Source organism: Suncus etruscus, chromosome 7 (assembly GCF_024139225.1).
Source record: "Suncus etruscus isolate mSunEtr1 chromosome 7, mSunEtr1.pri.cur, whole genome shotgun sequence".
In the NCBI taxonomy this organism is placed as follows: domain Eukaryota; kingdom Metazoa; phylum Chordata; class Mammalia; order Eulipotyphla; family Soricidae; genus Suncus; species Suncus etruscus.
Window position 1 is genome coordinate 13876327 of NC_064854.1, and position 22344 is coordinate 13898670.

The window sequence follows — 22344 nt, forward strand, 5'->3', positions numbered from 1 at the left end:
AGCTCTTTTCCATATTTAAAAGCTAAAAAGTTTGTTCCGTTGTTGAATGAGTTGGCCACAAATCTCTAATGTGTGTTTTACATTCAGTGTATTTTAAAAAGGAACAAAATATTTTTTTTCTGGAGTGGTGTAGTGGGTGTCTACTGGCATCACGGTTGATTGACTCAGTGCTGTGTTCCCGGTGGGGCTCTGGGATCCCCCATGAGTTTCTGTGGATCAAATCCAAGTCAGTGGTTTGCATGACAAGCATTTTTTCTCCTGTTCTATTTTACTCACCTTTCTTTAAGCATTTTAGTGCTGCGGACCTTTATCCTAATGAGATAAAAAGTCTCTAAGCATAACCTTAGTGAGTTCATTTTCCCACTGAGAGTCAAGCGGGAGCACGAAGAGGTGAATATAAAATATGAATTATGAAATATGAAATAAATGAGACCACACAGAATGCATGGGGACTTGCGTCTAGAAAAATGAAGACAAATTTATTTTTTGAGCTGAGTAACTTTTAAGGGTTGAGCTCTGGAATGCGGGGTGTAATTTTGGAGATCAAAGAAAGTGGGAGATGGTCAGGGAAACAGAATGAAAGGCCATGGCTAAAATCTGCATATTAAAGAACCGATACTGAAGGTGAAAAGAAGTTTTGTTGTGGGTTAGCTTTGTTTTGGGTAAGAAGGAGAAACCAGGTAATTTTCAGGGAAGTGGGAAGAGAGAGAAATGTTTTAGAGTTTCGGGGAAAACTGAAAATTGCTTTACTCATGAGCTAAGTTTTGGGAAAAAAAAAACATGATCTTGGCGCCAAGGTGGCAGAGATCATAGAGAGCTGGTTAGTGGGAAACTTTTGGCGGTATTTGTACTGTGCTTCTTTGTTTAGAAAGAAATATAGAGGCCTAATTTCTAATAATGGTCAAAAATAAAGAGAGAGATAGTTACAGCCACTTTTGAATTATGGCCAAACAATCCACGCAAAGGGTCAACTGATTTGACTGCTCTAAGCGGGCCTTTTTGGCAAATAATTTTTTTTCAGGAGTGCAACACTTCTGATGTGTGTGCCCTTCCTGAGTGTGGTGTAACATTTTAGTCATTGTCTCATGAAAGACAAATTGAGTAAATAGATTTTAAAAGATTATTTTATAATTGTAGAGGTGAGGGAAAACATGCTTCAATTCTGGAAATAATATTAGATGACTATTGAATATTTTTCCTTTTAGCTTTGAACTATTCTGGAGTATGTGGCAAAATTGAAACTTTAAAACCCCATTTCATTTCTCCTTCCCTCTTTGTGTTAAAGTTTTCACTTCCTAGCTTGGAGCATCTCTCCTATCAGTCTGCATGCTTGTTCCATAGCACCATCAAGGCACAATTCAGGCATTTCCAGTGCTCCAGAGAGCAGGTCAGGAAGCTCAGAGGGTGGGAAGGGCTGTGAAAAGGGCTAGTCAGGGAAAGAAACTTCATGGGAAAATTGCAGTGTGAGAGCCTTGGCCCCAGGTAGTGAGGACTTCTATAAGTGGTGGGTGGCAGCCAATCCTTGTGATTCAGGGCCTAAGGACATGGCTAAGTTGGAGATCATTGCCCTATTTCACTTTGCAGATGCATCCTGGAATTTGTTGTTTGTGGATGCAGGACACGCCTTTTACTGCTCTACTCTAATTTTAGGCAGGACTTCTGCAAAACCCATTAAGATCAGTTCTTTCTGTCATGTCATTTATTTATCTTTATTAAGATTTTCTGGTCTCTGTACCCCTGTTTAAGTTATAATCTTCACAGTTTAAGTATTTGCCCACCCTGGGGCAGATAGGATCACTTCTATCTGTGGGTGATGATTCAAAAGAAGTAATGGATAAAGGGGAGGCAGTGAAGGAAAAAGAAGAGCAATCCCATCCCGAATCAGGAACATACATCACAGTGAAGCTGCATGGAAGTGAGTCATAATTACCCATGTGTGCCCATGCCCTGGGAGACTGACCCTAAAAGTCTGTTTCTTTCCTACAAGGGATACAGCTGTTCAAACCTGTAGGATGTTGGCCTCTTGAGGGGTTTCCTTCTACTGTTATGGCATATCAGACTTCATCCTCAACAATGATCACTTTCTCTTTTATATGACAAAAAGCCCACCTGGGTGAGAAGAACTAGCCCAACCTATTCTCCACTTATGGTGATGGGCCTTCCTTCTGAATAAATATTGACGTCCTGGCCTATTTTTTTTTCTTGCTTACATGGTGGAAAATTCCCCAGGCTTATGTTTTATCTCTGTCCATCCTGGTTTGAATTATTTTCTGTGTCAGGCCTGCTATAGACCCGCTTCCTCTTTCCCATTGGGATTATAATGTGTGGAATTAGTCACAGTTGGGATTTATGTGCACAAGTTAAACCAGACTCCTTGGATTGTCCTCCTATGAAAGGTCACTCAGTGCACAATTCTGGGAGCTGAAACATGGAAAATTACATGTTTTGGCAAATCTTGCAGGAATGCTACTGCTGTTGGTCTGGGTGTCAGAAAAAGGAGTGACATTGGTATTCTTCCCATACTGACCAAAACTATTTGAGCCTGAGATATTGCCAGTGATCAGCAACACAGTAACCATCCAGGGGTCTCAAACTCGTCGCCCGCGGGCTGCAAACAACCCTCCTTCCAACATTTTGTGGCCCTGCCCTAGAGGAATCTTTTTGGTTTTGTTTTGTTTTGTTTTAGTTGTTTGGGTCACGCCCCCCAATGTTCAAGGCTTACTACTGACTTTGCATTCAAGGATCACCCCAACTTTGCCTCCTACAGCCTGCATGTAAATTGAGTTTGAGACCCCTGAGTCTCCTGAGGCTGAATGAAGCTCACAGAACCAGAGACTGCAAAGCTTGTTCACTTGCTTGCTGTCATACTGGGACTGTCCCCATATTTGAGCTCTATGCAAGGAACTGAGAAATGGGATTTTCAGGGGGAAGAGGGACTAGTATTAGGGGGGCTCTGTTTCCTTTTCACAGCCCTGGATTATTTTAAGATCAAGGATGCTATTCCTTGTGGTGCCAAACCCTAGGCCCTCACAAGAGAATCTTCTGAGAGACAGATGGATACACTAAAAAGACAGTCAGGGGAATACAGGAAAGATGTGAACTTTGAATAGTCTCATGGGACTCACTGTCTAGGAAAACTGCAGCTCAATTTTCTCATGAACTACAAAATATTTCAAAAACTTTCTTTCAACAATTATGCTATATAGGCAACCCTAAACTAGGTCTGGGAATGAGAAATCAACAGCATGGGCAGTATCTACAGGAAACTATGGAAGCCAATGAGTAAGCAAGTAAGGAAAATAATCAAATGGGCAGTAATCTATAGTAATGAACACAAATATCACATATTCTTGCTCTGGAGAACTGAGCAAGTGCACAGGTGAAACATTACCTCAAGCACCAATTCTTTGATTCCCACTAATGTCCCTATTATTTGAACATCAATTTTAATTTATCACAACCACTTACTAGAGATTTTCACTTAGCCACTTGATATAGTGGTCTTGCATTCTAGCTCCAACCTTCAGTCCAATGGAAATCAATCCATGAAACCCATCTTCAATGTGATCATGAGTCACAAGGACCCCAACATTCCGAAGGCGGGTTATGTACATGAGACCATCATCTCTTAGGACATCATGTTCACAGGTGAGCACATAGGTCTTGGGTAAGCCACGCAGCTGTGTATCGTTAGCCAACAGTGGGGATGCCCGCACATCCAGGAACCCTGGATACTTGTTTGCCAGTGCAGAACTGCCAAAAGTCGGCTTCTTATAAATGTGTCCTTTCCGAAAGCGCTCAGGCAGCAGGGAGCTCCAATTAACAAACTGGAGGAGGTGAGCTGCATGCACAGGTATGTGCTTATTGGTTAACATGGCTTTCTCCAGAGATCTGTCTGTAGTAAAATACTCACTACAGAACCTGAGCAAGAGCCACCGGCTCAGAATTGGACAGTTTGCATTTTCGCGGTAGGAAGGTGAGTCAAAATCCAGAGCCTGAAGACCAGGATAGATCAAAGCCTGAACCTTGACTTTGATCTTGACATCTTGATCATGTTGGAGCTGAAAACAATATAAAGTAATTTTCACATATTTTAAAACGTGTCTTCATTCAGAAATGCATTTAAATTAAATATAACCCTGACTTGTCATGAGGACAGTATCTCACATAGAGAGAAAGCAGGACTCTCTCAGAATATTTGGTAGTTTTCAATACTCTGTCTAAACCTGCCTAAATATACCTGATAGGGACCCCCCAAGCTTTCTTTGTTCCACTGGCCTGTTCCTCTGGACAGAGGGTATTAGAGGCTGGAGTTACTTGGGTACTTCTTAAATCTTATAAAATTTTCTTGTCCTAAAATTTTTTCATATTTTATTAGTTTGTTGATACATTTCAGAATATTCTATCTTACCCAATGTTTCAATTAGGAGCCAAAATTTCTGTTCACATCACTGCAGAAATGAACGGTGGCAGAGGGGCTCTTGAGGCAGCAAATGCTTTTCTGACTCATCCCTGGCTCTATTCCCTCTCTCATGGGTCCAATGTATCACAAGATTCCAGATCATTTAGAACAGGTCACAGCGCAGATAAGTTTTCTGGAGATGCAAGGAATCCTACAGCCCAATTTACATATTTTAAATGGAAATGAAAATAGTCAACAACAATAGCCAATACTGGTGTTTCTTTTATGGACACAATAGATTTGTGTAGACTTTTAATATATTATTAAATAGCAAATATTCTTTTGGAAATAAGTGAGATTATTTTTCCTATTGGAACATAGCCTTTGAGCCATGAGTACCTGATTTATTTCTTAGGTCAGGTCACTAGTATTCAAATTGTTTTTTTATTTATATTTTTGTTGGAAAGACACACCCACCTGCTCTGTGCAATACTATGGAGCAAGTGGTGCAGAAGGCAAGTCTGATGCAGTCCATACAAACACTCCAGTCCTAAAACATCACCTGAGTTCTAATAGCAAAATATTTTTTACCTGAAATTCATCAGGATAACTAGAATTCTATATACTTTAAGTTGAGAGCTCGTGGGTATGCAGTTTTAGCTAACAGCTATGGAGCAATGCTATAACTAATGTCTGAAAGTAGTCATCCCTACTGAGAACTAATTTCTAAGACTGGCCTCCCTATTTTAATGACAAAGATACAGGATGCATTTGTGTTCTCCACTGATACTGTCAGCACCTCAGTTCCTATGAAGAGCAACTGTCTCACACTGGATCTCCCAGTGGTGATAATTGGTTTTCACATACATATCCCCTGATACAAGGAACTCCAAAGGTCCTTAGACAACCATATTAACTGTTTAAGTTAATGTGAAAGAAATCTATTTCTTTAAAAAGAGCATAGAAATAAAAGAACCAAATCTATAACTGTTCTCTGATATTGGTCTCTATGTCTTTCTAATGCAAATAATATCTATATAGTTAATGGCATTTTCTCACTTATATTTTCTCTAAATAATGACCTCTAACTGCAGAATGTTTTAAAGAGTGAACAATGTCTCAGTGCCCTACCTGCTGAACCACTGCAGCTGCTAAGTTCCCTCCAGCACTGTCTCCAGACACCCCAATCCGTTTAGGGTCCACAGCATATTTCTGAAGGACAGCTTGACGCAAGAACCACCTTAGTGTTTTATAAACATCTTCAACATGAGCTGGAAAGTGATGCTTTGGTGCTAGACGGTAGCTGTGAACAGAATGACAATGTTCTAAATGCCAACTGCTTCTCTGAGAGGTTATGGGACACAAGTTTACACTGAGACACTTTGCATCAGCAGGAGACATGGATCTCAGAGCATCATTGAAGAGCAGTGTGGATGTACAATACATCAACTACCTGTGCCTCTAGCTCATTTAACACTCCTCCACCTGGCCCTCTGAGAGTTTGATGGCCCACACGTTCAAGTGTGTTGCATTTCAATTCTTAGTTTGCTATTTCCCATGTACTGTACTTGAAAAAAGTCATGGCATGTTGTCTCTCTTCTACTTTGTGCCTCTTGGTATCTGGGCAACAGATTTACACTGTCTCTTTCAACTTTAAACTTGTGTATGGAGGCACACACTTTCTGGTACTAAAGTCATTTCCTTCATAATAACTGATATGTAAGGTTGTTAATTACTAGAGATATACTATATCTTTTTCTACATATTATGTCTTCATATTATCTGGGTAAAAAAGGTTTAATAAATGCTGATTTATGTAAGAAAGGCTTGAATATAAACTTTAAATTAGACTTAAGGATAAAATGGGGGGTGATTTCTACTAACTAAACTTTCCCAGATGTACATTTTCTATAATTTTACTGTATTAGTTACTTATAGACATTTTGTTCCAACATAATCAAATGATGATTATAGTAGAGGGTCAAAATAAGATTATTATCATTTCTATTCATTTACATTTGTTTTTTTCTTTTGTTGATTATTGATCAGAATTTTTGGGCCATGCAGGATTTGATTGCATGCAGTCTTTAGCTCTGGGAGTTTCCCTGTGATGATGTTTTGACTGTTGATTCTTCCTGTGTAACCCCTTCCTGGGCCTCTGGGACTCCAATGATTTTTATGTTGTTTCTGTTGAGTTTCTGAAAGACTTCTATTTTCATCTGTTCACATTGTTTGAGTACTTTTTTCATTGTATGATCGTTTGCCTTAAGGTTCTTTTCCAATCTCTTCTGTATGGAGTTGCTCACTGCTGATGGGAATGCTGTCTAGTCCAGCCTTTATGAAAAGCAATGTGGATATTCCTCCAAAACCTGGAAATTGAGCTCCCATACGATCCAGGTATATCACACCTGGTGATATACCCTAGGAACACAAAAATACAATACAAAAATCCCTTCCTCACACCTATATTCATTGTCATGCTATTTACAATAGCCAGACTCTGGAAACAACCAAGATGCCCTTCAACAGATGAATGGCTAAAGAAACTGAGGTACATATACACAATAGAACATTATGTAGCCATCAGGAGAGATGAAGTCATGAAATTTTCCTATACATGGATGTGCATGGAATCTATTGTGCTGAGTGAAATAAGTCAGAGGGAGAGAGATAGACACAGAATAGTCTCATTCATCTATATGTTTTAAGAAAAATAAAATACATTTTTGCAATAATCTTCAGAGACAAAGAGAGGAGGGCTGGAAGGTCCAACTCACAGAATGAAGCTCACCATGAAGAGTGGTGAGTGCAGTTAGAGAAATAACTACATTGAGAACTATCATAACAATGTGAATGAATGAGGAAAGTGGAAAGCCAGTCTAGGCTACAGGTGGGGGTGGGGTGGGGAAGAGGAAGATTCGGGACATTGGTGGTGGGAATGTTGTACAGGTGAGAGGAGGGTGTTCTTTACATGACTGAAACCCAACTACAATCATATTTGTAAGCAAAGAGTTTAAATAAAGATATTAAAGTTTAAAAATAATATATTTTCTATTTAAACACCATTGTACAAGGTTGTTCATAATACAATTTTTCACAGATAAAATTGTTCACGATAAAAAAAGAATTTTTGAGGAGGCTTATATACATATTCTCATACTATTTGGTGAGTAGTTGCTTTCAAGGAAGGTTTAGACAATGAAATAATGGTACTAAAGCTGTAATTATGCTTTATAATATGATCCACAAAACACTGTTAGAGAAACTCTTCTATGACTTCAATTTGTATATGATAAAAGTGAATGAGAAAGCATACAATGGTCACAAAGCAACTTCCTTAATTAGTACTAGTTTGGGACTGGATTGGGTTCTAAGGCCTACCCCAGTTCTGAGCTCTATGGTTAAAAGAGAGCAGGGCCCATGTTGGTCAGACACACCCTACAATGTTTCTTACAGTCCTCCACACTGATCCCCACACCTCATGGGCAGCTCTTGACTCTCTGACTCAGCTGGGCTCATAGCAAACTTGTGTTCACTACTCTTACTTTCTAGATGTCATGGCAGTACATATACCCAGGAATAATAGTGGCACCAACAGAAGGCACCTAAATACCTAGCCCAGTGCCTGCACTGTTCTTACTTGGTGGAAATGACCACAGCATCCAGTCTGTGTGCGGTCCGTCTTGAGAGAAGGTCATAGCCATAATACGCTGGAATGAAACAAACAGGAGTCAGGGACTATATATGAGTGGATGAATCTCCTATAGGAAAGCAGGAGTTCCTGGCTCCAGAAGCTAAGTAGGTTCCTACAGAATTTACTTCTGCTTGGTTTCCCTTCATAGTCACATTCCACAGTGGCCCCTGGCACAATTCTGACCAGTTTCATTCTCCAAATGAGCCTTGTTTCCCTTCATTTAGCAGGTGTGAGATGTTTGAGAAACATACATGAACAGAGAGTGAAACAATGGCAGATTATGCCATTGGGCAGAAGAGTAAGGGAAGACCCAGAAATTAAAGTAACAACGTGCCAGGCTAGAGGAGTGAGCTAGGTTGACTGGCCAGCTCTGTTCTCTGGCATGAGAGAAGAGTTCTGTTATTAGACCCTGACTGGTATCAGGATAAGAACGGCGCAGCCTGTTGTGGTCTCCCATATAAGGTCTCCCATGATCATGGAAGACACTTAAATGACTTTCAGTGACATGGCAAGGTTTGAGAATATCAAACAAGACACAGCAGATTAGAACTTTTCACCCATACAGCTGGCCCAAGGTTGGACACACTAAGTTTAAATGAAGGCACAGTGCCATTTTTCCCTCCCACGTGGAAACAGAAAGCTCCAGACAAGTACAATTTGTTTGAGCATTTTAGCAGCTGTAGCAAATATGCCCAGGCTTGAAGGAAAGATCTTTGAAGGAAAAAATTGTGTATTTCTGTGTGTGTGTGTGTGTGTGTGTGTGTGTGTGTGGCTCAGGTGCTGGCTAAGCTGCTACATAGTCATACATTGTTCTGGAAACATGATCTCACTGCAAAAGAAAGAGCACCATGCGAGATAATTTTCACTAGCACTGTGTGAGGACCCATTGCCCTCTGAAGACACAAGTTGATTCTCCATATCTAGGACTGGCCCTAAGACTCTTCTAGGTTACCCAGAGCTACTACCTGCACCTCTGTGAAGAAATAATGACCAACTTATGCAAACTCAGAGAGAAAATCGACAGATGACAAATGCATGAGAAAAGAGTCTTCAACCCCAAGCATCTTCAAGGATGAAACAGCACTGACCAAAGTAATGGAAGCAAAGATAAACAAATTGACTTCATTAAAAAGAAGCTTCTGTACCTCAAAGTAAACGGTGACTAGGGTACAAAGCCTCCTCATGGTATGTAAACAAATATTCATCCAATACTTATCTGATAAGAGGCTATTACCTAAGATGTAAAAGGCACTGGTAGAGCTGAGCAAGAAAAAAATATATAACCCTGTAGTGTTAAATAATTAATGATGGTTAAATAATTACTGATGGTTCTGGATAAAGATGGATAGATGGAGGGACCTTTCTCTTCCATACCAGGCCATGTGGCTCTGCAACCCCCTTCAGCTGGCAGGTCTGGAAGTTCATGAAAGCGGTGGGTAAAAATCTCACTCACAGTAAGGCTTCAGGAAGTATCAGCTTTATTCATACCCTATCCATCACATGTGTGGCCTATATTATAACCAATTAAGCATTCAGCCATTCTTAGCTAGCCCTGCATCATAACTCCTTTCAGCCATCTTCCCTTTGACCTCCATGCTGGCAAAAGACCAAAAGACCCTAATCCCCTGGGTCAAAGGCCTTATCTTACCTTTCCAAGACCACTCCCAGTAAAAGGCGTGGGGTCTTGCAGGTAAAGATACATGCAATATCCGCTTCCCAAGAGCCCTCCCAGGAATGGGCGGGTCTCAGAGAGATACACCTAAATCCAGGGTGGAGTTACATAACCCTATCCAAAAAGTGTGGGAAAGTAAACAGACATTTCCTCAAAAAAGAAATACAGAGCTCCAAAAGGCACATAAAATATTCTCCATATAATTAATCTAGGGAGATGCAAGTCAAAACAGCAATAAGATGCCATGTCACACCACAGAGACTGGCATACATCACAAAGAACATAAACAACCAATGTTGGTATGGATGTTTGGAAAAATGGACTCTCATTCATGGCTGGTGGGAATATAGACTGGTCCAGTCTTTTTGTAAAAATAAGATGAATAATCCTAAAAACAGTAGAAATTGAGCTCCACATGAGCTCCCAGCAATACCACTCCTAGGGATATAGCCTAAGCACCCAAAAACACCAGGCAGAAAAGTCCTCTAAATACCTATGTTTATTGCAGCACTATTTATAATAGTCAGAATCTGGAAACAGCCCAGATGTCCTAGAGCAGATGAGTGACTCAATAAACTTTGGTACATCTACAGAATGAATACTATGCAGGTGTTAGGAAAAATAAAGTCATAAAATTTGCTTATATGTGGATAGCTATGGAGATAATTACACTTAGTGAAATAAGTCAGGTGGGCAATAATAGAAACATAGAATAGCCTCACTCATTTGTGGGATATAAGAAAATAAAAGGGGGCTAGAGAGATAGCACAGCAGTAGAGCATTTGACTTGCACACGGCTAATCCAGGATGGATCTGGGTTAAATTCCCGGCATCCCATATGGTCCCCCAAGCATGCCAGGAGTGATTTCTGAGCACAGAGTCAGGAGTAACTCCTGAGCACCACTGGGTATGCCCCCCAAGAAATAAGGAAAGAAAAGAAATAATATCCAGAGAGAATAGAGATCAGGACCAGAAGAACCAGTCTAAGTTAAGAAGCTAGCCACAAAGGTCTTTGCAGTTGGGATAGAGAGGGATCCACTATGACAATGATAGTTGGAACTGATCACTCTAGAAAAGAACTGAATAAAGTGATAAAAATTGCAACCCTTCATTAGCAATAGTTTAAATCACATGTTAGAAAGGAAAGAGAGAGAGAGAGAGAGAGAGAGAGAGAGAGAGAGAGAGAGAGAAGTGCCTTCCCCAGAAGGAGGCGCAGGTGGTAGATGGGAAGGAAACTGGTGCACTGGTGGTGGACAAGTGCACTGGTGTACAGTCTATGACATTCAATCATGAACAACTGTGTAACCACGGTACTTAAATAAAGTAATTATAAAAAGAGAGAGAAACTTCGCAGTATCTAGAGTAAAAGTATAAAGTATAATTCAAATACTGGACACATAGAAATATATTAAAGATACAAAATGAACGTTAAGTTAGTTACTTTAAGTATAAAAATTTAAAAGCAACCTTGTTCAAATCTATGTTTTATTCTCATCTAATTCTTTCCCTTTCCCTCACCACTGGGTTTATTGAAAATCTGGAGTCAATATCTCCTTTCCTGATATTTGCTCCATGATCTACTCACTTTCTTTCATTGCAATGGCAATTAATAAAATTAATAACAACTGTCTAAATTCAAATAATTATTTATCTTCTAAAATTAATTATAGGAATAAGAAATTGCTGGCTGTGGAGGTTGCCAGGCAGAGTGCTGATTGCTCTGCCTGCAGAGTCTCTGCCCTGCTGTGCTTCTTCTGAGAAAACTGAGGACCTGAAGGGAGCCCTGTCCTGTGCTTCTCTGTCTTTCCTGAATTCTTGAAGCTCTCCTCAGAGCCCTGGGAAGCGAACCCAAAATAAACTACATTCTGAAGCTACCCAGCGAGCGAGTGAGTGAGTAAGAAATGGCTGGCTGTGGGGGTTGCCAGGCAGAGTGCTGATTGCTCTACCTGCAGAGTCTCAGCCCTGCTGTGCTTCATCTGAGGAAACTGAGGATCTGAAGGGAGCCCTGTCCTGTGCTTCTCAGTTTTTCCTGAATTCTTGAAGCTCTCCTCAGAGTCCTGGGAAGCAAACCCCAAAAATACTGCATTCTGAAGCTGCCCAGCGAGCAAGTGAAAATTACACCTGCCCAATGGGACCCAACTGTGAAAAACTGTGAGTGTTGCCTGTGTGTGTCTGTCTACTATCCTGTTGCGTGAACCTCTTGGGAGTGGGCCGAAAATAGGCTCCATCAGAGCACTTTGGCTCTGCTTTGCTACACAGCCGTGTGCCCTTTCTAAGAAAGGAACACAATCAAAACAAGAAGAAAAAATCACACTAAGGATTGTGCTGGATCACTAAAGCAAGCATTTCTCTCCGGACAGTCTTCTCTGCTGCATGCTCGGGCCTAAGATATGATCCTGTGTGAGGCTTCATCCATGGAGGACTCCCCTCCCTTGGAGGCAAGTTGGTCCATCCAGAAAGGTCGGAGCCATAGGAGTGTGCTGCCTGCATCATTTAGCCAATGAATACCACCACACGTAGAAAAACCCACAACACAGGTGTGACAATGGGGAAACAACACAGGCCAGCATCAGACATAAAGAATGAAGATGACAATTCTGATGACGAGATAATGACCAACCAATTAATCAACCTCTCAGATAAGGACTTTAGACTAGCAATATGGAAGATACTCAACGAACTCTAAGAAACCATGGATCGAGTTGAACAGAACACTAATAAGAACCAAGAAAATATGAAGACAGAAATCACAAAACTCCAAACTGAAATAACATGTCAACTAACAGGCCTGAAAAAGTCAGTAAACAAAGTGAATAACAAAATGGATAAGCTCAGGGACAGGGTATCAGAAGCTGAGAATAGACTTGGAGGAGGGAGATTTGGGACATTGGTGATGGGAATGTTGCACTGGTGATGGGTGGTGTTCTCTACATGACTGAAACTCAAACACAATCATGTATGTAATCAAGATGTTTAAATAAAATATTAAAAAAGTAAAGAAAATAATAAAATAAAATTAATTATAGCTTTTTATTACTTTATTTATTATCTTTTTCTCTTAAAATTTTTAAATTGATTTATAATTAAATAATTTTTATTTTGACCAAAGTAAATGACAAACATTTCACATTAATATTTTAGGCACATAGTGACATTGAATCAGGGCATTCACACCACCAGTGTTGTACTCTCTTCACCTCTGTTCCCAGCATGATTCCCATTATCCCCCTCCTTTGACCTCCTGGGCTGCTAGTATAAGTGGTCCCCTCTGTGTCTAGCTTGTTGTAGATTGGATTTTGATTCTGTTGTCATTGGCTTTGGATTTGGTGTTTAAGTATGATCATTTTTATTTCTACTCAATGTTCATACACCTGTTTGGTCTTGGAATCCTCCATTATTTCCCCCTCAATTTGTGAGGCAGAACAAGATGGTTCAATATTATTGGCTATTTTGTATTGGAGTTAGATGATTATAATTCTTCTAAACTAACTTAATTCCAAATAAATAACATTTAAATGGCTGAAATTTGTTTACTGTTATAATGTTTAACAGGTATATTATAGTGGTAAATTAGAATCAGCAACTCAACAAATTGCATGTTAAGATAAAAAAAATAATACAGACACATACCAGAATTTCCCAAAGAAAAACCACCACCATGGATAAAAAATACTCCTCTTCTAAGTGTCTTGGTCTTCTGTTTTGGCAAATAGACACGGACAGAAATGTTGTGGAAAGTGGTGTCCACCACAGTGACATTTTCATCAGAAGTGGGTGGTATATCCAGAAATCTCATAAGAAAATTGATACTGGTCATGAAGTGGCTGATTCCCAGCAGCTCAATCAATAGCAACTAAGAAAAGAGACAAGAGCAGAGCCAGCCATGAGCATTAGGGCAAACATGCACAGGCACAGTCAGAGAAATCCCAATACCCTGGACCACACATAATGTCTCACAGCCCAGGGTTTAGCACAGCAGTTGCCCTACAGGATTATAAATTATGACCACTTGGAAAACTATTCTTCCTTCTTTAAGTGCAAAGTCAAAGTAAATTCCCTGATGTAAATAAGCATAAACTAGGGTAGGTGAATAGGACTTGTCAGCTTTAATGTATCACTCTGGGGCTCAAGAGTACAGACAGGGAACACTACAGTGGTCACCTGACATACCACAGCTGCTGTATGAGAAGAGGGAGAAATTTCCAGAAGCAAATGAGTCTGACAGTAGTCCTGAAGGGCTGGGCAGGGAACCACCTGAAGAAGGAAGGAAAATAAGTAATCCCTTTCTTGGACAATCTTTGATAGAATCAAGACAGAAAAATCCTTTATGCTGCTACAAACTGCAGAACCTGCCAACACTGAACTGGTCAGCAGAGGCTGTACACCAGAGATTCCTCCCTATAAGCTCCTGAACCATCAAGCCAATAGAAACATGTGTCAATCCTCCACTTTCTGTCTCCATTAATATACATGAGTAGGTCTGTTTCAGGGGTTTGCCTCAGCAGGTGTGCTATCTCTTGGACAGTGTGTATTTATTTCTGTTGGAACCTCCCTATTCCTGAAGTATCTGGCAAATAGAACAACATAGAGCAACTGCTTGAAGATTCTCCTTGAGGAGAAAGCTTTGGAGACATTATTCCAGATGGAGAAGGATAGCACCAAGAACTGTGCCATCTCCCCTTGATAAGTATTTACTCTCAGTCTTGGATTCCAGGCCTTCCCTGTTAGAATAAAAGTTTAGAAACAAGTTTGATTTAGAGTTAACTGCTTGTTCTGCTTCTGTAACTAAGCTTTGCTATAAATGTAAATGCAGCCATGACAGGCTTATAGTGTGTGAACCTGGAACTAGGCCTAAGATAATAGTCACTAGTCTCTGCCACATGACTTTGTGAGCACATAGCATGTACCAGGACAAACCACAAGGTTCAAATGAACTCAGAAGAATGTAGAAACTGAACACTGCACATCAGGTCTGTAAAGAAAAGATTTCCTTTTGCTAAACATACAGCCAAAGCTATAAATATGTCTGATACAGTGTATTAAGAATGTATAGACTTAAAGGTCAATTATGACTATGTGGAAACCCACTAGCCTTTCTATAAAAATGACTTCTGAGCTATTGCTGGGGTTGCAATTTTCCCAAGGATTTTTGACCCCAGCATGCTAAAATAAACTCCAATGCTCTTTTTGTATTACTGTTCATCTTCTTGAGATCTTTGTGGAATAGATCCTGAGTCTGGAGTTAACACCCCCACAATTCTTCACCAATGCACATGGTTTATTCTCCAAGATAGATGACATCCTGGCCCATAAAACAAATCTCCACAAAGTCTAGAGGGTAGAAATTGTACAGTCTACCTTCTTGGATCACAAGGCACTGAAAATAGAAGTTAAATACAAAGGAATACAGAAGAAAAACTTTAACAACTGGAAATTAAAAATCTCACTACTGAACAACCAGTGAATTAGAGATGAAATCAAAGAGGAAATCAGAACATTCCTGGAAAAAAATGACAATGAAGAACAAATTAGTAGAATTTATGGGACACAGCAAAAGTGGTAATAAGGGGAAAATTTATTGCTTTGCGAGCACACATCATAAAGGAAGATGGGTTTGTATAAAACATTAATGACAAAGCTTTTAAAATTAGAAAATGATCAACAATAGGAACCAAAACTAGGTAGACAGAAGGAAATAACAAAGCTTAGAACAGAAATCAATGTAGTGGAAATCCAAAAAACAATCCAAAAGAACAACAAAAGCAAAAGTTGGTTCTTTGAAAAAATAAATAAGACTGATAAACCACTAGTAAACAAAGAAATGGAAAAAGAGAAACAATAAATAGGATTAGAAATGAAAGGGGTAATATCATTATAGATACTGCAGAGATCCAAAGAGTAATGAGAGACTACCATGAGAACATTTATGCCATGAAATATTAGAACCTAGAAGAAATGGATAAATTCTTGGACTCTTATAATCTTACTTGGCTAAACCAGAATGTTTGAACATATCTAAACAGGCCCATCACTACTGAGGATATAAAATCGTAATCAGAAGTCTTCCTGAAAACAAAAGCCTGGCCAAGATGGATTCACTAATGAACTCTTTAAATCTTTCAAGAGGAACTATTACCAATCTTTTTCAGGATCTTTCATGAAATTGAAGAATCAGGACACTCAAATAGTTTCTATTAAGCTAACATCACGGTGATACCAAAATCAGACAGAGATAGTGGCAAAAATAAAAATGACAGACGAATATCCCTGATAAATACAGATACAAAGATCCTCAACAAAATTCTAGCAAATAGGATCTAATACTTCATCAAGTAGGTCACACACCAAGACCATGTATGATTCATTCCAGGAATGCAAGAATGGATTAACATACATAAATTAACAACATAATACACCATGTCAACAAAAAGAAATATAAAAACCATATGATCATATCAATAGATCCAGAGAAAGCAAATGATAAGGTCCAAAATATATATTTTTGATTAAAAAAAAACCTCTCATCAAGATGGAAATGGAAGAAACTTTTATCAACATAGTCAAGGCTATCTACCACAAGCCAATGACAAATATTATTCTCAGTGGTGATAAACTAAAAGCCTTTCCACTAAAATATAGTATAAGAATCAAAATCACCTTGGAACAGGTGGTGGAACTTGAACTTTGCCTTGTGATACCCAATATGATTCCCCCTAAAATTGTAATCAAATTCTTGCCATTGATTTCTCCTTTCAGTTCATGATTGCCCCCAATTTAACGTTTTTTGCCTGTTTCACTAGCTTATCTCCCCCATTGTTTTACATTTGTTTCTTTAGTCCTAGTACCACTGTGTTTTGGTTGTTTTAATGTCTAAATTGACTGTTAGATCAAAAATTGCCTTATTACCTTTTAAATATAATCTTGTGTCTCTCCCCCGCTGCAGTACAAAAATCAAACAATGCCATCACCCTAGCCTTATTAAAAGGCCTAGGTGTTATTGGTGTAAGCACAAATATTTATTCATTGGTTCATACTCTAGAATCTGCTAATGCCTTATAACTGTTGCTAAAAATGTTTACAAACTTAAAGAAGTTTACACTACTGTTGATTTCCTAGCAAAGAGTGCAGAATAACCGCCGTGGTTCAAAATTAACATTTTTGAGGGAGGGGGGAATATGTGTCATCTTTAGAGTAAAATGTTGCTTTTTAAAATAAATTCGGCTTAGCTAGAGATAGCATTCAACACATAGAGGATAATTTAGTAAATAGACAAAACGATATAGAGCAGAGTGAGAGCTGGTACAAAAATTGGTTTTCTACCACTCCATGGATAACAACAGTGCTCCCAGCCTTTTTGGGGCCCTTCATTGGCTTTATGTTGCTAGTTTCCGTTGGTCCTTGGGCTTTTCGCAAACTCACCACCTTCGTAAAGAATCAAGTGGATGAAGCAACCAGAAAGGACTCAAAGGTTCTGTACCAACAACTATGCACCTCAGAAGACCAGCTGACACCTGACATCTCCCCTCCTGCCAACTCTCTGCCACTTAAGTTTGAAGTTATCGAGGAGCTGGCGCATAGACCTCAATCTGTGCACTCGAGCCTTGCCAAGCTTTGGAAATGACTGACTCAAGGGTAGCAGATGCGGTGACTGGAAGCCCCACACCTCTTCACCCAGTGTGGCCAGTCCACCGAGGCACGTCTGTCCCTTCGATATTGTATACTAAACAGGGGGAGATGTGGGAGACCGAGCACCCCACATATCAAAGGAACTCTGAATGAATTTTTCACCGCCTGTCTGATTCAAGCCACAAAAGTTTGCATAGCCCCAAACCAACAGAAAATTCTGCAAATAAATTTAGCTCAGCACAAAGAATCTGGCTTAACCAGATTCCTTAACCTTTCCATGGAACCTGTTTTTGTAACTGCTCTCAAGCATGTAGTTATAGATATGTTTTTGTAAAGTTTAAATTATGATCCTTATTGCTTGCACAAAAGATAGATCTAAATGGAAAATAGGCTAAACAAATAATTGTATTTGCGTAAATATCAATCAGCTATTTGTTTAAGAATTTGCTTCCCCTCCCCCCATCCTGCCAGGTTCCTCTTTATCCTTCCCGCCATCAAAATGTGTTTATGCTCCCATTGGTTAAAATTGTTGTACTTGTATAAATAATGTTTCATTGAAAAAAAATAAATAAAGAGAGAACAAAATGCAAAAAAAAAAAAAAAGAATCTCTGTAGCTGGGGACTGAACCATGCAGTCTTCCAGGTGTGTGTGTGTGTGGGGTGTTAAGCCAGCCAACCTGTAGACTTGGTCTCTTCAGCTGGGGACTGAACCACAAAGTCTGCCAGGTAGAGGGAGAGGGGTGGTTGACCCAGCAGGCCTGTGGAGCTCAGTCTCTGGAGCTGGGACTAAACCATGCCATTTGCCAAATAGAAGGGGAGGGCAGTTGACCCAGCCAACCTGTGGAGCTCGGTCTCCGCAGCTGGGGACTGAACCATGCTGAATGCCAGGGAGGGGGAGGGGTGGATGACCCAACCAGATCTGTGGAGCTCAGTGACTCCATGACAAACCGCCAAATGCAAAGAAATATGGGTAAACTAAGGAAGACACTAAAAACCGGGAATATGGAGAGAAATCCTACCAAGTTTCCAAGTCCACCAAAATGCATGGGCCCAATAGATGAACTCCTAAAAGCAGCATTGCAAGCCATGACACAAGAAATCATGGAATCACTACAAATCAACAAGCTCAAAGAAGAACTTTTACAGAATATGAGATAATTCATACAAATGGAATTAATGGAAATAAGATATATCTTAGCAAGCCATAGTAGCAGAATTACATCGTTGGAGAATCACATAGAAGAACTTGTAGAAGAACTACAAACCAAAAATTACAAAGAAGCCAATAAGAAAATAAAAGGTAAAGCATTGAAAGAAAAAGTTAGGTATTTAATAGATAAAGACAAAATAATAAATCTACGCATTGTAGCAATAACAGAAGGGGAGGAAATAGGGAAAGGGGGAGAACAAGTGATTAGGGAAATAATAGAAGAAAACTTTCCCACCCTCTGAAAAGAGGCTCCAGTGCAAAACCAGGTGAAAAGTGTGCCTAATAAAATAAACTCTAGGCAAGGGTCTTCAAACTATGGCCTGTTACACCCCACTCAGGAGGGGCACACATCAGAAGCGCTTTTTCAGCCTTCTTAGGTGTAGTGCTCTCCTGAAAAAGAATTATTTGCCAAAAAGGCCCACTTAGAGCAGTCAAAATCAGTTGACCCTTTGCGTGGAGTGTTTGGCCATAATTCTAAAGTGGCTGTAACTATCTTTCTCTTTATTTTTAACCATTATTAAAAATCAGGCCTTAGGAATTATTTCTAACAAAGGAGGACAGTACAAATCCCACCAAAAGTTTCCCACTAACCAGCTCTTGTGATCTTTGTTACTTTGGCGCCAAAATCATGTTTTTTCCCAAAACTTAGCTCATAGTAAACCAATTTTCAGTTTTCCCCAAAAACTCTAAAACATTTCTCTCTCTTCCCACTTCCCTGAAAATTACCTGGTTTCCCCTGCTTACCCAAAACAAAGCTAACCCAAAACAAAACTTCTTTTCAAATTCAGTATCAGTTCTTTAATGTGCAAATTTTAGCCACCTCTTTCATTTCTGTTTCCCTAACAATTTTCCACTTTCTTTGATGTCAAAAATTACACCCTGCATTCCAAACTTCAACCCTTAAAAGCTACCCAGCTCAAAAAATAAATTTGTCTTCGTCTTTCTAGACGCAAGTTCCCATGCATTCTGTGTGGTCTCATTCATTTCATATTTCATAATTCATATTTCATATTCACCTCTTCGTGCTCCCATTTGACTCTCAGTGGGATAAGAACCCACTAAGGTTATGCTTAGGGACTTTTTATCCCATTAGGATAAAACAGTCCGCAGCAATGTGGGGCATAACAATGGCCTGCAGGCCACATATTGTATTTGTCCCTGTTTTGTTTCTTCACTTCAAAATAAGATAGATGCAGTGTGCAGAGGAATTTGTTCACAGTTTTTGTTTTTACTATAGTCCGGCCCGCCAACGATCTGAGGGACAGTAAACTGACCCCTGTTTAAAAAGTTTGAGGACCACTGCCAGAGTGAGTGCAGTGCCCTGAAGGTGCTCCACCTGGGCACAGGGACCCCCACATCCGTGACCCCCTGTGCTGGTGCCCAGGGTGAGTGCATTCCCTGGGCCTGCTCCACATAGGCACACGAAGACCTATGTGCCCGCCAGCCTGCCTGTCCGTCCCCAGAGTGAGTACAGTGCGCTGAAGCCACTCCACCTGGACACAGAGACCCCCCGCATCGGCGACCCTCCACATCAGTCCCCTGTTTGTGACATCAGGCTGGGAAAATCTATGAAACTACGCCTGCCCAGTGGGGCCTGACTGTGAAAAACTGTGAGTGCTGCCTGTGTGTGTCTGCCTACTGTCCTGTTGCATGAACCTCATGGAAGTGGGCCGAAAAGAGGCTCCAGAAAACTCGCTCTTCCAAAGGCCAATTCAGGGCAGGAACGCCAATGAACTACTCCATAACATGAAAAAAGGCTATAAGCAGTACTTTGCAGAAGCTAGATCCCCCGTTTGTGACGTCAGAATGGGAAAATCCACGAAACTATACCTGCCCAGTGGAGCCCGACTGTGAAAAATTGTGAGTGCTGCCTGTGTGTCTGTCTACTGTCCTGTTGCATGAACCTCTTGGGAGGGGGCCGAAAAGAGGCTCCAGAAAACTTGCTATCCCAGAGGCCAATTCTAGGGCAGGAACGCCAAGGAACAACTCCATAACGTGAAAACCAGCTATAAGCAGTACTTTGCAGAAGCCAGGTCCCCTGTTTGTGACGTCAGGCTGGAAAAATCTACAAAATTATGCCTGCCCAGCGGGGCCTGACTGTAAAAAATTGTGAGTGCTACCTGTGTGTGTCTGTCTACTGTCCTGTTGCGTGAACCTCTTGGGAGTTGGCCAAAAAGAGGCTCCAGAAGAGCATTTTGCTCCGCTTGGCTACACGGCCATGCGCTCTTTCTAAGAAAAGAACAACATCGCAACAAGAAGAAAAAATCACACTAACAACTGTGCTAGATCACTGAAGCCCAGCATTTCACTTCAGACTGTCTTCTCTACTGCATGCTCAGGCCTAAGATTTGATCCTGTGTAAGGCTTCATCCACAGAGGACTCCCCTTTCTTGGTGGCAAGTCGGCCAATCCAAAAAAGGCGGAGCCAGAGGAGTGAGGTTACCTACATCATTTAGCAAATGAATACCACCACAATACAAGTGTGACAATGGGGAAGCAATGCAGGCCAGCATCAGACATAGAGAATGAAGATGACAATTCTTATGACCAGATAATGACCAACCAACTAATCAACCTCTCAGATAAGGACTTTAGACTAGCAATATGGAAGATCCTCAACGAACTCAAAGAAACCATGGATTGAGTTGAACAGAACACTAATAAGAACCAAGAAAATGTGAAGACAGAAATCACAAAACTCCAAACTGAAATAACATGTCAACTAACAGGCCTAAAAAACTCAGTAAATGAAGTGAATGACAAAATGGATAAACTCTGGGACAGCGTAACAAAGCTGAGAATGGACTTGGTGCTGTGGAAGAAGAGATAAATAACAATTCCATACAGCAGGAGAGATTGGAAAAAAAACTTAAAGCAAATGAATAGACAATGGAAAATTAGTCAAAGAACGGTAAGAAATGAAAATAGAAGTCTATGATAAGCTCAACAGAAACAATTTAAGAATCATTGGAGTCCCAGAGACCCAGGAAGAAAATTTCCAGGAAGAATCAAGGTCAAGAACATCATTAAAGAGAAACTTCCAGAGCTAAAGAATATATGTGATCAAATCCTGCATGCTTGAAGAGTACCAACCAAAAGAAACCCCAGAAAAACCACCCAAAGACACATCCTAGTCACAATGACAAATCCCACAGATAGAGACAGAATTCTGAAAACAGCAAGATCAAAAGGGGAAATTATGTTCAAGCAAGCATCCTTGAGATTTACAGCAGACCTGTCACCAGAAACACTCAATGCCAGAAAGCAGTGGTGAGATATTCTGACAAGACTGAATGAAATGAATGCTTCACCTAGAATACTGTACCCAGAAAAACTCACTTTCCAGTTTGACGGAGAATACATAGTTTCACAGACAAAAAATAGCTCAGAAACTTTACAGACTCAAAAACAGTCTTAAGAGAAAAACTGAAAGACCTAATTTAAGACAAGACTAACCAAAAGACACACCAAATTTCGATATAAATATGGCATTAAATCCCAGGAAAATTCTTTCTCTCAACGTCAGTCAACTAAATGTACCAGTTAAGAGACACAGAGTGGCTAAATGGATCAAAAAACTCAATCCAACCTTCTGCTGCCTACAATAAACACACCTGAAGTCAGAACAAACATAGACTCAAAATAAAAGGCTGGAGAAAAATTATCCAAGCAAACAACACTTCATTAAAAGATGAAGTGGCCATACTAATATAATGCAAACTTTATACTCAGGAAGGTTG

At 40.1% G+C, this 22344-nt stretch overlaps 1 protein-coding gene across 1 annotated transcript in view; it reads right to left on the reverse strand.

Moving 5' to 3' along the window:
• Positions 1-22344, reverse strand: part of LOC126013250 (arylacetamide deacetylase-like) — a 124813-nt gene that overhangs the window by 97296 nt on the left and 5173 nt on the right. The window contains exons 2-5 of the mRNA XM_049776270.1: positions 13399-13621; positions 8043-8112; positions 5534-5705; positions 3465-4061 (exon numbers count right to left, since the gene is read on the reverse strand). Of these exons, the coding sequence (XP_049632227.1) occupies positions 3468-4061; positions 5534-5705; positions 8043-8112; positions 13399-13621 (1059 nt within the window). The 3' untranslated portion in view covers positions 3465-3467. The remainder of the gene's footprint in view (positions 1-3464; positions 4062-5533; positions 5706-8042; positions 8113-13398; positions 13622-22344) is intronic.